Here is a 14,434-nt window from a genome sequence, read left to right as displayed (position 1 = left end):
CATTGGTGTCAGTGGGAGGAATAGTGCCCCATCATTGGTGTCAGTGGGAGGAATAGTGTCCCATCATTGGTATCAGTGGGAGGAATAGTGCCCCATCATTGGTGTCAGTGGGAGGAATAGTCCCCCATCATTGGTGTCAGTGGGAGGAATAGTGCCCCATCATTGGTATCAGTGGGAGGAATAGTGCCCCATCATTGGTGTCAGTGGGAGGAATAGTGCCCCATCATTGGTGTCAGTGGGAGGAATAGTGCCCCATCATTGGCGTCAGGGGGAGGAATAGTGCCCATCATAGGTGTCAGTGGGGGAATAGTGCCCCATCATTGGTATCAGGGGGATGAATAGTGCCCCATCGTTGGTGTAGTGCCCCATTCCTCCCACTGACAGCAATGATGGGGCACTATTCCTCCCACTGACACCAATGATGGGGCACTATTCCTCCCACTGACACCAATGATGGGGCACTATTCCTCCCACTGACACCAATGATGGGGCACTATTCCTCCCACTGACACCAATGATGGGGCACTATTTCTCCCACGACACCAATGATGGGGCACTATTCCTCCCACTGATACCAATGATGGGGCACTATTCTCCCACTGACACCAAGGATGGGGTACTATTCCTCCCACTGACACCAAGGATGGGGTACTATTTCTCCCACTGACAACAACAATGGGGCACTAATCCTCCCACTGACTCCATTGATGGCACTCTTCTTCCCATTGATACCAACAATGGGGCACTATTCTTTCCATTAAAACCAATGAAGGGGCATGGTTTCACGCCCACTGCCCACTTCTGGCCCCCTCTAAAGTCTGAAGTCGGTAAGCTGGCCCTTTGGCTTAGAAAGTCTGGGGACCCCTTCACTACAGGAATGTACTTCAGTCCCAGAAGCGTGTGGATCAAACTGCAGTGGGCCATGGCTGGGGCGGTTGCTTCATGACGTCAACCCCTGTAGTACTGAGAACCATGGAAGGAGGTAAAACATCAGCCAGCCATGACAGCTAGCAGGTGCTGTGGCTCAGAGATGAGCAGACGGAAGTTCTCACAAAGCTGCTTCAGGTACACAAAAGGTGGCCGGCATGCAGAACATGGGCCCCCCAGTGCAGCAAAGATGCATTCAAATCCTAACTGCTGGGGGGGGGGGGGGGGGTTTGCCTTCCTCTGGATCAACTGTGGGTGTCGGATTATAACTTTTTTTTTCCTATGGTTGAACTGGATGGACTTTTGTCTTTTCTTTCAGCCAGACTAACTATGTAACTGGAGTTCTGCTTTTGTTTTTTCTAGCTCGCTAAATAAAACAGTGCTTCAAAAAGGTGTGAAAGTTTTAAGTTTATCTGATATAGAAAGCCCCCCCCCCTCCCCCCCCCCCCCCGCCAGCAAGCTGCAGACTCTTTGCTCTGTGTGGAAACGATGGTCTCTTTGCAGTGGTCTGAGCCCCCCCCCACCCATGTTCCCTGCTCACTGGAGGGCTCTAGCTCAGCAGGGGCATTTGGAAGCTCTGCAGAGAGACCGCTGCTTCCATACAGAGACCAAGAGTCCTCCAACCAGCAGGAGGCGTGACCCATGAACCTCCCCTTGGAGGTACCTGCCCCTCCAACTGGGTCTCCCTTTGGAGGTATCTGCCCCTCCGACTGGGTCTCCTTTGGAGGTACCTGCCCCTCCGACTGGGTCTCCCTTTGGAGGTACCTGCCCCTCCGACTGGGTCTCCCTTTGGAGGTACCTGCCCCTCCGACTGGGTCTCCCTTTGGAGGTACCTGCCCCTCCGACTGGGTCTCCCTTTGGAGGTACCTGCCCCTCCGACTGGGTCTCCCTTTGGAGGTACCTGCCCCTCCGACTGGGTCTCCCTTTGGAGGTACCTGCCCCTCCGACTGGGTCTCCCTTTGGAGGTACCTGCCCCTCCGACTGGGTCTCCCTTTGGAGGTACCTGCCCCTCCGACTGGGTCTCCCTTTGGAGGTACCTGCCCCTCCGACTGGGTCTCCCTTTGGAGGTATCTGCCCCTCCGACTGGGTCTCCCTTTGGAGGTATCTGCCCCTCCGACTGGGTCTCCCTTTGGAGGTATCTGCCCCTTCCGATCGGGTCTCCCTTTGGAGGTACCTGCCCCTCCGACTGGGTCTCCCTTTGGAGGTATCTGCCCCTCCGACTGGGTCTCCCTTTGGAGGTATCTGCCCCTTCCGACTGGGTCTCCCTTTGGAGGTATCTGCCCCTCCGACTGGGTCTCCCTTTGGAGGTATCTGCCCCTCCGACTGGGTCTCCCTTTGGAGGTATCTGCCCCTCCGACTGGGTCTCTCTTTGGAGGTATCTGCCACTCCGACTGGGTCTCCCTTTGGAGGTATCTGCCCCTCCGACTGGGTCTCCCTTTGGAGGTATCTGCCCCTCCGACTGGGTCTCTCTTTGGAGGTATCTGCCCCTCCGACTGGGTCTCCCTTTGGAGGTATCTGCCCCTTCCGACTGGGTCTCCATTTGGAGGTCTCTGCCCTGATCTCAGCCTCCATTTGGGTCTATATACCCCATTTGGGCCTACACTTCAGTCTCTCCCCCCAATCGGTCTCTGAGCCCCTTCTGGGCCTCTGTTTGGGTCCCTGCCCCTACTTGGGTCCCCATGCGGGTCTTTGCCCCCAGTTTGGGTCCTCGTTCGGGTCTCTGCCCCCCATTTGGGTCTCCATTTGGGTCTCTGCCCATTTGGATTTCTGCTCCTCTCTGGGTCTCTGCCCCACTTTGGGCCTTTGCCCCATTTCAAGAGCTTCTATGAAAGACAACCTGAAGTTACCTGAGCAACGGCTTCACAGAAAGGCTGGTTGGAATATCTGAGGTGGGTAAAGGAGCGCATCATTAGGGCGATATCCGTCTGCTTCATTGTTGTCAATCTGGGCATGAGGTCGGTGGCCATCTTCTGTAAGACTTCCATGTGGAAGTAATTCAGCTTGGCTGGAAGACACACAAAGAACGAGGATGAAGACGGACAGAAAAACTGAAGACTGACCTACAGACAAGAAACAAAGATGCATTGATTTGAATCTGTATCCTTTGCAGGAGAAATGGTAACACGATGGTGTGAGCATCAAATCCACCCACATATCAGCACCCCAGCAACAGAGGGACCGCGACTACCCCAGGAAGGCATGGGTACCCCCGAAATGTAATATCCGCCTTGCCAGTTCCCCTTCATTCCTGTAGCAAGTGAACTACGCCAAGAGTAGAGGCAGAGGCATGCTGGCGTGGTCGGTGTGCAGATCATTACGCTCTCCTGTAGTCTTGTAGTCATTTTAGCATCTACGCCCCACCGCCCGGCCTTGCTGCGCTGATTGTATGGGGTACAGTGATAGCAGGCAGACACCATACACGGCCCCCCCTCCAGAGATTCAGAAAACGCTAAGAAGGGGGTATCTAGGGGTGTTAGTCACCCCTATAGGTCTGTCTACAGAACTACGATGCTTCCAAGGCTCCCAAGGAGTGAAGTGCTCTCTGCCCTCCGACTGGGTCTCCCTTCGGAGGTACCCGCCCCTCCGACTGGGTCTCCTTCGGAGGTAGCCGCCCCTCCGACTGGGTCTCCCCTTCGGAGGTAGCCGCCCCTCCGACTGGGTCTCCCTTCGGAGGTAGCCGCCCCTCCGACTGGGTCTCCCTTCGGAGGTAGCCGCCCCTCCGACTGGGTCTCCCTTCGGAGGTAGCCGCCCCTCCGACTGGGTCTCCCTTCGGAGGTAGCCGCCCCTCCGACTGGGTCTCCCTTCGGAGGTAGCCGCCCCTCCGACTGGGTCTCCCTTCGGAGGTAGCCGCCCCTCCGACTGGGTCTCCCTTCGGAGGTAGCCGCCCCTCCGACTGGGTCTCCCTTCGGAGGTAGCCGCCCCTCCGACTGGGTCTCCCTTCGGAGGTACCCGCCCCTCCGACTGGGTCTCCCTTCGGAGGTACCCGCCCCTCCGACTGGGTCTCCCTTCGGAGGTACCCGCCCCTCCGACTGGGTCTCCCTTCTGAGGTACCCGCCCCTCCGACTGGGTCTCCCTTCTGAGGTACCCGCCCCTCCGACTGGGTCTCCCTTCGGAGGTACCCGCCCCTCCGACTGGGTCTCCCTTCGGAGGTACCCGCCCCTCCGACTGGGTCTCCCTTCGGAGGTACCCGCCCCTCCGACTGGGTCTCCCTTCGGAGGTACCCGCCCCTCCGACTGGGTCTCCCTTCGGAGGTACCCGCCCCCCCGACTGGGTCTCCCTTCGGAGGTACCCGCCCCCCCGACTGGGTCTCCCTCCGGAGGTACCCGCCCCCCAGACTGGGTCTCCCTTTGGAGGTATCTGCCCCCCCGACTGGGTCTCCCTTTGGAGGTACCCGCCCCTCCGACTGGGTCTCCCTTTGGAGGTACCCGCCCCTCCGACTGGGTCTCCCTTCGGAGGTACCCGCCCCTCCGACTGGGTCTCCCTTTGGAGGTATCTGCCCCTCCGACTGGGTCTCCCTTTGGAGGTCTCTGCCATCATCTCGGCCTCCATTTGGGTCTATATCCCCCATTTGGGCCTACACTTCAGCCTCTCCCCCCGTTCGGTCTCTGAGCCCCCTCTGGGTCTCTGTTTGGGTCCCTGCCACCATTTGGGTCCCCATTCGGGTCTTTGCCCCCAGTTTGTGTCTATGCCACCACTTGGGTCCCCATTCGGGTCTTTGCCCCCAGTTTGGGTCTATGCCCCCCGCTTGGGTCCTCGTTCGGGTCTCTGCCCCCCTTTGGGTCTCCATTTGGGTCTCTGCCCATTTGGATTTCTGCTTCTCTCTGGGTCTCGGCCCCCCTTTGGGTCTTTGCCCCATTTCAAGAGCTTCTATATGAAAGAAGAAATCTAGGAGGTTACATGACTGCAACTGAAACACTGGGCAAAGGCATCGTGATGCATTTTGTAATCTTGATGTTGCAGTTGCGTATGAAAGTCGTAAGACTTACATTTACGTTTTTGTTGTTTTTTTTAATTCCCACCAGAAAAAAATAAATAAATCTATTATTCTCCTTTTCCAGAGGCACTCTACACGGCCTTTCCTGATCCTGGTCGTTGCCCCACTTCCAGGATGAATGATGCCCGGCGCCATTCAACCACCTCAGCATCGTTCTTTGCAGCCCTGAGGATCATCCACTTTTAAAGATGGAGAAGAGAAAGAGGGACAAGCGCTGGTCACTTGACCGCATGGAAGACGCCTGGAATTAAAGTGCAACTCTGGGATACACCTAACCAATCCTAAAAGTTATTCTAAATTACTCAGAGTGAACTCGGTTTGAAAGATGTTAGAAAGCCGCGAAGAGTGCAGCGCATCATCCCCCAAAGGTCTGTCTTACCGAAAGCAAATGCCAAATCTAATATGACCGGTGGGGAGAGTTCAGTGCTGTACTTTGTGAGGTGGAAGGACAGCGCCCGCAGGACAGGTAAAGTTCGCCGATTCCAAGCTGCCAAGGCAGTGATGACTCTCTGAGACTGCTCAGGTGTCAAACCTGCAGCAAGTTCTAGGACCTAAAACAAGGGGAAAAAAAAACGCTCAGGTATGGTAATGTGACCTTCATAAGGTGGAAATAGTCATTTTATATGTACACCATCTTTTTTTCTGATATTTTCTGATATTAGAATCCCTTTAAATGCTACAGTATATGGCCAAAGGTTGGGGCACCTGACCATCACACCTATACGAGCTAGTTGGACATCCCATTTCAGAACCATGGACATCAATATGGAATTGCCTCTCCCCCCTCCATGGCCATTACGATGGAGTTACCACCTTTGGTTCTGTAACAAGCTCCAATCTTCTAGGAAAGCTTTCTACAAGATTTTGGAGGGGGTCCCGTGGGAATTTGGGCCCCATTTGTGATGTTGGATGAGAAGATCTGGCCCACAATTGGTGTTCCAATTCATCCCAAAGTTGTTCAGTAGAAGGGTTAAGGTCATGGCTCTGTGCAATAAGATTAAGGTCATGGCTCTGGGCACCACACTCTAGTTCCTCCAAACCAAACTGGTCAAACTATGTCTTTAAGGAGCTGGCTTTGTACACAGGGGACAGTCATGGTGGGACAAAATAGGGTCTTCACCAAATTGTTACCACAAGGTTGAGCTGTTGGACATCCTAGTCCACAACCATGGCCGTTAATATGGAGTTGCTCCCCATTCCAATATCATGGCCAGTAATATGGAGTTGCTCCCCTACTCCAAGACCATGGCCGTTAATATGGAGTTGCCCCATTCCAAAACCATGGCCAACAAAATGGGAGCTGCTACCCTACTCCAAGACCATGGCCGTTAATATGGAGTTGCCCCCCATTCCAAAACCATGGCCGTTAATATGGAGTTGCTCCCCATTCCAATATCATGGCCAGTAATATGGAGTTGCTCCCCTACTCCAAGACCATGGCCGTTAATATGGAGTTGCCCCATTCCAAAACCATGGCCAACAAAATGGGAGCTGCTACCCTACTCCAAGACCATGGCCGTTAATATGGAGTTGCCCCCCATTCCAAAACCATGGCCGTTAATATGGAGTTGCCCCCCATTCCAAAACCATGGTCATTAATATGGAGTTGTCACCCATTCAAAAACCATGACCATTAATATTGAGTTGCCTTCCTACTCCAAAACTATGGCCAATAATATGGAGTTGTCACCCTACTCCAAGACCATGGTCATTAATGTGGCATTGTCCCTCTACTAAAAGGCCATGGCTAACAATATGGAGTTGCCCTCCATTCCAAAACCATGGCCATTAATATGGAGTTGCCTCCTATTTCAAGATCATGGCGATTATTATAGAGCCCTCCCCCCATTCCAAACCCATGGCCAATAAATATGGAGTTGCCCCCCTACTTTAAGATTGATGGCAATTAATATACAGCTGCCCTACATTCCAAAACCATGTCCAAAATTATAAAGTTGCTCCCCATTCCAAAACCATGGCAAGTATTATGGAGTTGTCCCCCTACTCCAAGACCATGGCTAATATGGAGTTTGCTCCCCCATTCCAAAACCATAGCTATTAATATAGAGTTGCCCCCCATTCCAAAACCATTAATATGCATAGCCAATAATATGGAGTTGCCCCCCCCCCCCCAATTCCAAAACAAGGGCCTATACTATGGAGTTGAAGATCATTCCAAAACCATGGCCAATAATATAGAGTTGTCCCCCCATTACGAAACTATGGCCAATACTATGGACTTACCCACCATTTCAAAACCATGGCCAATAATATGGAGATGTCAACCACTCCAAGACCATGGCCAATAATATGGAGTTGTCAACCACTCCAAGACCATGGCCAATAATATGGAGATGTCAACCACTCCAAGACCATGGCCAATAATATGGAGTTGTCAACCACTCCAAGACCATGGCCAATAATATGGAGTTTTCAACCACTCCAAGACCATGGCCAATAATATGGAGTTGTCAACCACTCCAAGACCATGGCCAATAATATGGAGTTGTCAACCACTCCAAGACCATGGCCAATAATATGGAGTTGTCAACCACTCCAAGACCATGGCCAATAATATGGAGTTGTCAACCACTCCAAGACCATGGCCAATAATATGGAGTTGTCAACCATTCCAAGAATATGGCCAATAATATGGAGTTGTCAACCACTCCAAGACCATGGCCAATAATATGGAGTTGTCAACCACTCCAAGACCATGGCCAATAATATGGAGTTGTCAACCACTCCAAGACCATGGCCAATAATATGGAGTTGTCAACCACTCCAAGACCATGGCCAATAATATGGAGTTGTCAACCACTCCAAGACCATGGCCAATAATATGGAGTTGTCAACCATTCCAAGAATATGGCCAATAATATGGAGTTGCCCCCCATTCCAAAACCATGGCCACTACACTGGTCTCTCCCAAACTTTAACCACAAGGTTTGAAGTGCAAAATTCCTAAAATGTATTTATATGAAGAAGTGGTAAAAGAAGCCATTTCTGTGAACTCATCATTTGGAGGAGGCCCACCTTTGGACATACAGTGTATTTTAACTGTGGATATGAGGTTTGTCCACAGGCGATCTGTTACGATACCTTATCTTCCAGTTTCTCCTTGAGGGAGTTCGACACGGAGCCCAGGCTTGATATCAGCGACACCACTGTCCGCGGTTCCTTTATCTCTGTCCATCGAAGCTCCACTTGTTTAACTAGTTCATTGAGCAGTCTGTTTTCTTCCTTGGTCCGATCAGAGTGCGGAATACAGCTTGACAGCTGGGCCAGACCTCCAACACCAAACCTACGGAGGCGCCATTGCGCTTCAACCTCCGCTGACTGGAAGCAAAGGTTATTTCTGTCCAATTTGAGTTTATAAAAGCTCTTCACCAATTTAATAAGGCGATTGTTCCAGACATATTGGATCTGCAACACAGAGAACTCAAGGTCAAACATTTACCAAATCCAGATATTATCAGGAGAAATTCAGGCAACAAATACGTCATTAACACCATTTTTGAATGACCCTAATCCATCCAGACCATGCTATTCATTACCGGTACAATTTACTACAGTGCAGGAAATGCGTATTTGCTCCCCGGCTGATGCTGAATGTTCACCCCTCACACAGAAATGATCGGTCTAACAATGGAATGTTCGCCCCTCACACAGAAACGATCGGTCTAACAATGGAATGTTCGCCCCTCACACAGAAACGATCGGTCTAACAATGGAATGTTCACCCCTCACACAGAAACGATCGGTCTAACAATGGAATGTTCGGTGTAACACTGAGAGACAGAATACAACAACAAATTCAGCAGAAATGCGTCTAACAAATGATGACGGATCTGCATGTTCATGAGGGAAAGAAGGATTGGATCCCCTATCATTCAGCAGGATTTCTGGCTCCCAGGTGTCTCTCATACAGGTAACAAGCTGAGATTAGAAGCAGTCTCTTAAAGGGAGTGCTGCTAATCTCATTTTGTTACCTGTATAAAAGACACCTGTCCACAGGAGCCAAACCATCAGATTCCAAACTCTCCACCATGGCAAAGACCAAAGAGCTGTCCAAGGATGTCAGGGACAAGATGGTAGACCTACACAAGGCTGGACTGGGCTACCAAACTATGGCCAAGCAGCTTGGTGAGAAGGTGACAACAGTTGGTGCAATCATTCACAAATGGAAGAAACACAAAACAAGTGTCAGTCTCCCTAGGTCTGGTGCACCATGCAAGATCTCACCTCGTGGAGTGTCAATGATCATGAGAACAGTGAGGAATCATCCCAGAACTACACGTGAGGATCTTGTCAATGATCTCCAGGCAGCTGGGACCACAGTCACCAAGAAAACAATTGGTAACACACTACGCCGACAAGGACTGAAATCCTGCAGTGCCCGCAAGGTCCCTCTGCTCAAGAAAGCCCATGTCCAGGCCCGTCTGAAGTCTGCCACTGAACATCTGAATGATGCAGAGGAGGACTGGTGGGAAGTGTTGTGGTCAGAGGAGACCAAAATCCAGCTCTTTGGCATCAACTCAACTCGCTGTGATTGGAGGAGGAAAAATGCTGCCTATGACCCCAAGAACTCCATCCCAACTGTGAAACATGGTGGTGGAAACATTCTGCTTTGGGGGTGTTTTTCTGCTAAGGGGACAGGACAACTGCTCTGCATCAAAAGGGACGATGGACGGGGCAATGTACCATCAAATCTTGGGTGAGATCCTTCTTCCCTCAGCCAGGACATTGAAAATGGGTGGTGGATGGGTGTTCCAGCATGACAATGACCCAAAACACACGGCCAAGGCAACAAAGGAGCGGCTCAAGAAGAAGCACATTAAGGTCCTGGAGTGGCCTAGCCAGTCTCCAGACCTTCATCCGATTGAAAATCTGTGGAGGGAGCTGAAAGTCCGAGTTGCCAAATGTCAGCCACCAAACCTTAATGACTTGGAGAGGATCTGCCAAGAGGAGTGGGCCAAAATCCCTCCTGAGATGTGTGCGAACCTGGGGGCCAACTCCAGGAAACGTCTGACCTCTGTGATTGCCAACAAGGGATTGGCCACCAAGTACTAAGTCATGTTTTGTGAAGGGGATCAGATCCTTCTTCCCCTCATGAACATGCAGATCAGTCATCATTTGTTAGACGCATTTCTGCTGAATTTGTGTTGTATTCTGTCTCTCAGTGTTACACCGAACATTCCATTGTTAGACCGATCATTTCTGTGTGAGGGGCGAACATTCCATTGTTAGACCGATCATTTCTGTGTGAGGGGCGAACATTCCATTGTTAGACCGATCATTTCTGTGTGAGGGGCGAACATTCCATTGTTAGACCGATCATTTCTGTGTGAGGGGCGAACATTCCATTGTTAGACCGATCATTTCTGTGTGAGGGGCGAACATTCCATTGTTAGACCGATCATTTCTGTGTGAGGGGCGAACATTCCATTGTTAGACCGATCATTTCTGTGTGAGGGGCGAACATTCAATTTTTAGACCGATCATTTCTGTGTGAGGGGCGAACATTCACCATCAGCAGGGGGGCAAATACGCATTTCCTTCACTGTAGTTGTAAACCTTATTAACTTGCCTAGCTGGTTCTAAATGATTGGTTAAACGGGAAGTGATTTTGGTAGGAAATTGAGTGAGGCAGGAAGTGAGGTCACACAGCCATGTGTTTTGAAAGGACACAGAGCTAGAGGATGGAAAGAAGAGTAAGAAGCCACTCCTGGGCTCCCTGACCAACCAAGAACTCCAGCTTGACCATCGCAGCAATCCAAAATGACTGCAGCTCCTAATTTGACCACTTGACCTCTGGAAGGTTTTCTTCATGACCAGGGCATCTTTTGCTATTCGGCACTATGCTACTTTGGCAATAGCGCGGTCATGCAACGCTGTACCCCACTGAAATGTATACCTTTATTTAAACACAGAGCTTTCATTTGGTGGCATTTGATCACCACAAACTTTGGAAAAAACAAAAAACATTTAATACTTTTCATATAAAACATATCCAAAAAAAAGTCAAAAGAATCAAAATTTCTTCATGAATCTAGGCCAAAATGTATTCTGCTACGTCTTTAGTAAAAAAAAAAAAAAAATCCTAATAAGCGTATATTGATTGGTTGTGTGAAAGTTCCAGCCTACAAACTATAGTATATATACACTGGAACTATGACGCTATACTGGTGATGGTAGTGATATTGTGATAGTGTGGCGGGCAATCCGGTGCTAGCTGGGAGGTACACTGACACTGACAGATAGTGGCACTTATACAGTGATCAGTGCTAATATTGTACTCTGTACTGATGTCACTGGCTGGGAAGGGGTTAACCTCAAGGGGCAATCAAAGGGTCAACTGTGTGCCTAAAACTGGTAATGTGTCAGGGATGTGCAAATTATATCGCCTGACGCCCGGGCAGGTGGTTTTCTTTTACGGTTAGCCCTGCTGCAAGTAAGCAGCAGGGTTTACTTTTCGCCCAGGCGATTCCTATTTTAAGCAGAAGTAATCGAGTCAAGCGGTGGAAAGCCCCTCCCCCTGAAGTCCTGTTGCGGGTCGTTGTACGATGTCCACTCTGCGCCGGCCCAGGGAGGCTGGCTTGGGGTCCATGTGTGCCTACTGAACTAGAGACAGAGGAAGAGAGCCAGGATGAGGAGGGGAGAGACAGCGTCGTCTGCTGGACACATCTCCACCGGGACAACATGGCCTCACCTCCACCTGCAAGACCGACTCCTGGACCGGCCCTCACATCCACCAGCGGTTAGTGACCCCTATTATCACTTCTATCAGTAGTAACCAGTGATGGTGTGTGCTAGCAGTTGGAGTGCACATGCGTGCTCTGAACCTGGTACAAGTTGAACATCCATGATCCAGCCTGCCCATGCCGCCCGCCTGCAAATGTACTGTGGGTGGGTGGGAAGTAGTTAAAGCCCAACTCCATGTTTCTTGTGACTTGCATAGTTTGTGTGGGCCAAACTGGTTCAACCAGGGTTGTCTCTCGCTTCAGGTCCGTCGGCCGCCGGGGTTGTCTCTCGCTTCAGGTCCGTCGGCCGCCGGGGTTGTCGCTCGCTTCAGGTCCGCGGGCCGCCGGGGTTGTCGCTCGCTTCAGGCCCGTCGGCCGCCGGGGTTGTCGCTCGCTTCAGGCCCGTCGGCCGCCGGGGTTGTCGCTCGCTTCAGGCCCGCCGGGGTTGTCTCTCGCTTCAGGTCCGCCGGCCGCCGGGGTTGTCTCTCGCTTCAGGTCCGCCGGCCGCCGGGGTTGTCTCTCGCTTCAGGTCAGTCGGCCGCCGGGGTTGTCTCTCGCTTCAGGTCCGCCGGCCGCCGGGGTTGTCTCTCGCTTCAGGTCCGCCGGCCGCCGGGGTTGTCTCTCGCTTCAGGTCCGCCGGCCGCCGGGGTTGTCTCTCGCTTCAGGTCCGTCGGCTGCCGGGGTTTTCTCTCGCTTCAGGTCCGCCGGCCGCCGGGGTTGTCGCTCGCTTCAGGTCCGCCGGCCGCCGGGGTTGTCGCTCGCTTCAGGTCCGCCGGCCGCCGGGGTTGTCGCTCGCTTCAGGTCCGCCGGCCGCCGGGGTTGTCGCTCGCTTCTGGTCCGCCGGCCGCCGGGGTTGTCTCTCGCTTCAGGTCCGCCGGCCGCCGGGGTTGTCTCTCGCTTCAGGTCCGTCGGCCCCCGGGGTTGTCTCTCGCTTCAGGTCCGCCGGCCGCCGGGGTTGTCGCTCGCTTCAGGTCCGCCGGCCGCCGGGGTTGTCGCTCGCTTCAGGTCCGCCGGCCGCCGGGGTTGTCGCTCGCTTCAGGTCCGCCGGCCGCCGGGGTTGTCGCTCGCTTCTGGTCTGCCGGCCGCCGGGGTTGTCGCTCGCTTCAGGTCCGCCGGCCGCCGGGGTTGTCTCTCGCTTCAGGTCCGTCGGCCGCCGGGGTTGTCTCTCGCTTCAGGTCCGTCGGCCGCCGGGGTTGTCTCTCGCTTCAGGTCCGTCGGCCGCCGGGGTTGTCTCTCGCTTCAGGCCCGTCGGCCGCCGGGGTTGTCGCTCGCTTCAGGCCCGTCGGCCGCCGGGGTTGTCGCTCGCTTCAGGCCCGTCGGCCGCCGGGGTTGTCGCTCGCTTCAGGCCCGTCGGCCGCCGGGGTTGTCTCTCGCTTCAGGTCCGTCGGCCGCCGGGGTTGTCTCTCGCTTCAGGTCCATCGTCCACCGGGGTTGTCTCTGTCCAGCCCTCCTAGAGTAAATGCCTGTCTCCTGGAATCTCCTCCATGCTCTTGAGCCTGTGCTGGGAGACACAGCAAACCTTCTGGCAATGGCACATATCGATGGGCCATCCTGGAGGAGTTGGACTGCCTGTGCAACCTCTGTAGGGTCCAGGTATGGCCTCATGCTACCAGTAGTGACACTGACCCGAGCCAAATGCAAAACCAGTGAAAAACAGTCAGAAAATATAAGTAGGGAAAAAAAAATGTCAGCAGCCTCCACCTGTAAAACCATTCCTGTTTTGGGGGTTGTCTCATTGTTGCCCATCTAGTGCACCTGTTGTTCATTTCATTAAGACCAAAGCAGCTGAAGCTAATTAACCCCCTCTGCGACTTCCCTGACCTGACCGATATCCCAGGAGTTTCATTGACTTGATGCTAGACTCGGATTAAAAAGTTTTCCATATATATAAATAAATATTCATGATTTGCCCTGTAATAAAACACCACGATAAGGAACACAAAAAATCGGTTTTACTTTGAGGAACAACACGGCATTCACCTCGAGAGTCACTCCAAAACTCGGTCAGAAAGCAAAATGTATGGTGGCAGCTCTGGGGGGGGGGGGTCTTACCTGTTTATTTACATTTTTCATAAGATCCTGGAATCTGGGGTCCTCCAAAACCTGCCCATTATACCCGACTTGCCTCTGTGCGATCTCTTGGATGATCATCACCTTCCTGTTCGCGGACAGACTTGGCTCTCTGCCGGTCTCCAGCAGTTCCTCCACCCCCGGCAAAGTCTGCAGCATGGAGAAGAACTCATTATCGCCCAGAGCAGTGAGGGAGCTCTGGGAGGTCTCTGGGGGGCACAGGGTGGTCTCTGGGAGGTTCCCCACCAGGAATCGCAGGGAGGAGGTGTGCAGGGCCGCCTGGCAGGGGAAGCACGGGGCATACTGACACAATCTCATACATTCTGAGGGGGCGGAGGCGGGCGGGGGATGGAAGGAGACTGGCGCTGCCAGCAGACGGGACACGCGCTGGATCAGACGGACCGCCATCCCTTCAGTGAGTTGGGAGGAAGGTCAGTTCCGCATATTCCCTGCAAGAAAGGACACAAAGAAATGTAAGTTTTGTGATCGGGGGGATGGTTGGGTTTAGTCTTACAAAAAGTCCATCTTTGGGCAAATGCGGGCTGCAGAACACCGTGCCAGGGGCCTCCACGATACAGCCCGAGGGCCACATGGAGCCCAGAGCAAGATTTTATCTGGCCCACAGACTGATGACCCAGATCAGTTGGTCTCCTCTGATGGGTACCCTGATATAAAGGGGGGGTCAAATGGGAGGACCTGA

The 14,434-nt window shown here is 52.8% G+C and overlaps 1 protein-coding gene across 1 annotated transcript; it reads right to left on the bottom strand.

The window, feature by feature from the left end:
- Positions 1-2,735: 2,735 nt before the first annotated feature.
- LOC149431146 (FAST kinase domain-containing protein 4-like) lies at positions 2,736-14,182 on the bottom strand. Its single transcript, XM_089665866.1, has 4 exons — positions 13,717-14,182; positions 8,024-8,347; positions 5,301-5,472; positions 2,736-2,932 (listed from the first exon to the last, which is right to left on the bottom strand). The coding sequence occupies exons 1-4, from the start codon at positions 14,140-14,142 to the stop codon at positions 2,751-2,753; spliced, it is 1,104 nt and encodes a 367-aa protein (XP_089521992.1). The 5' UTR covers positions 14,143-14,182; the 3' UTR covers positions 2,736-2,750.
- Between the last annotated feature and the right edge of the window lie 252 nt (positions 14,183-14,434).

Source organism: Staurois parvus, unplaced genomic scaffold, assembly GCF_062004578.1.
Source record: "Staurois parvus isolate SC_StPar_1 unplaced genomic scaffold, SC_StPar_1.0 ptg002384l, whole genome shotgun sequence".
NCBI classification, from domain to species: domain Eukaryota; kingdom Metazoa; phylum Chordata; class Amphibia; order Anura; family Ranidae; genus Staurois; species Staurois parvus.
Note: the sequence above shows the minus strand (reverse complement) of the source record. Positions and strands in the feature narration are given on the sequence as shown.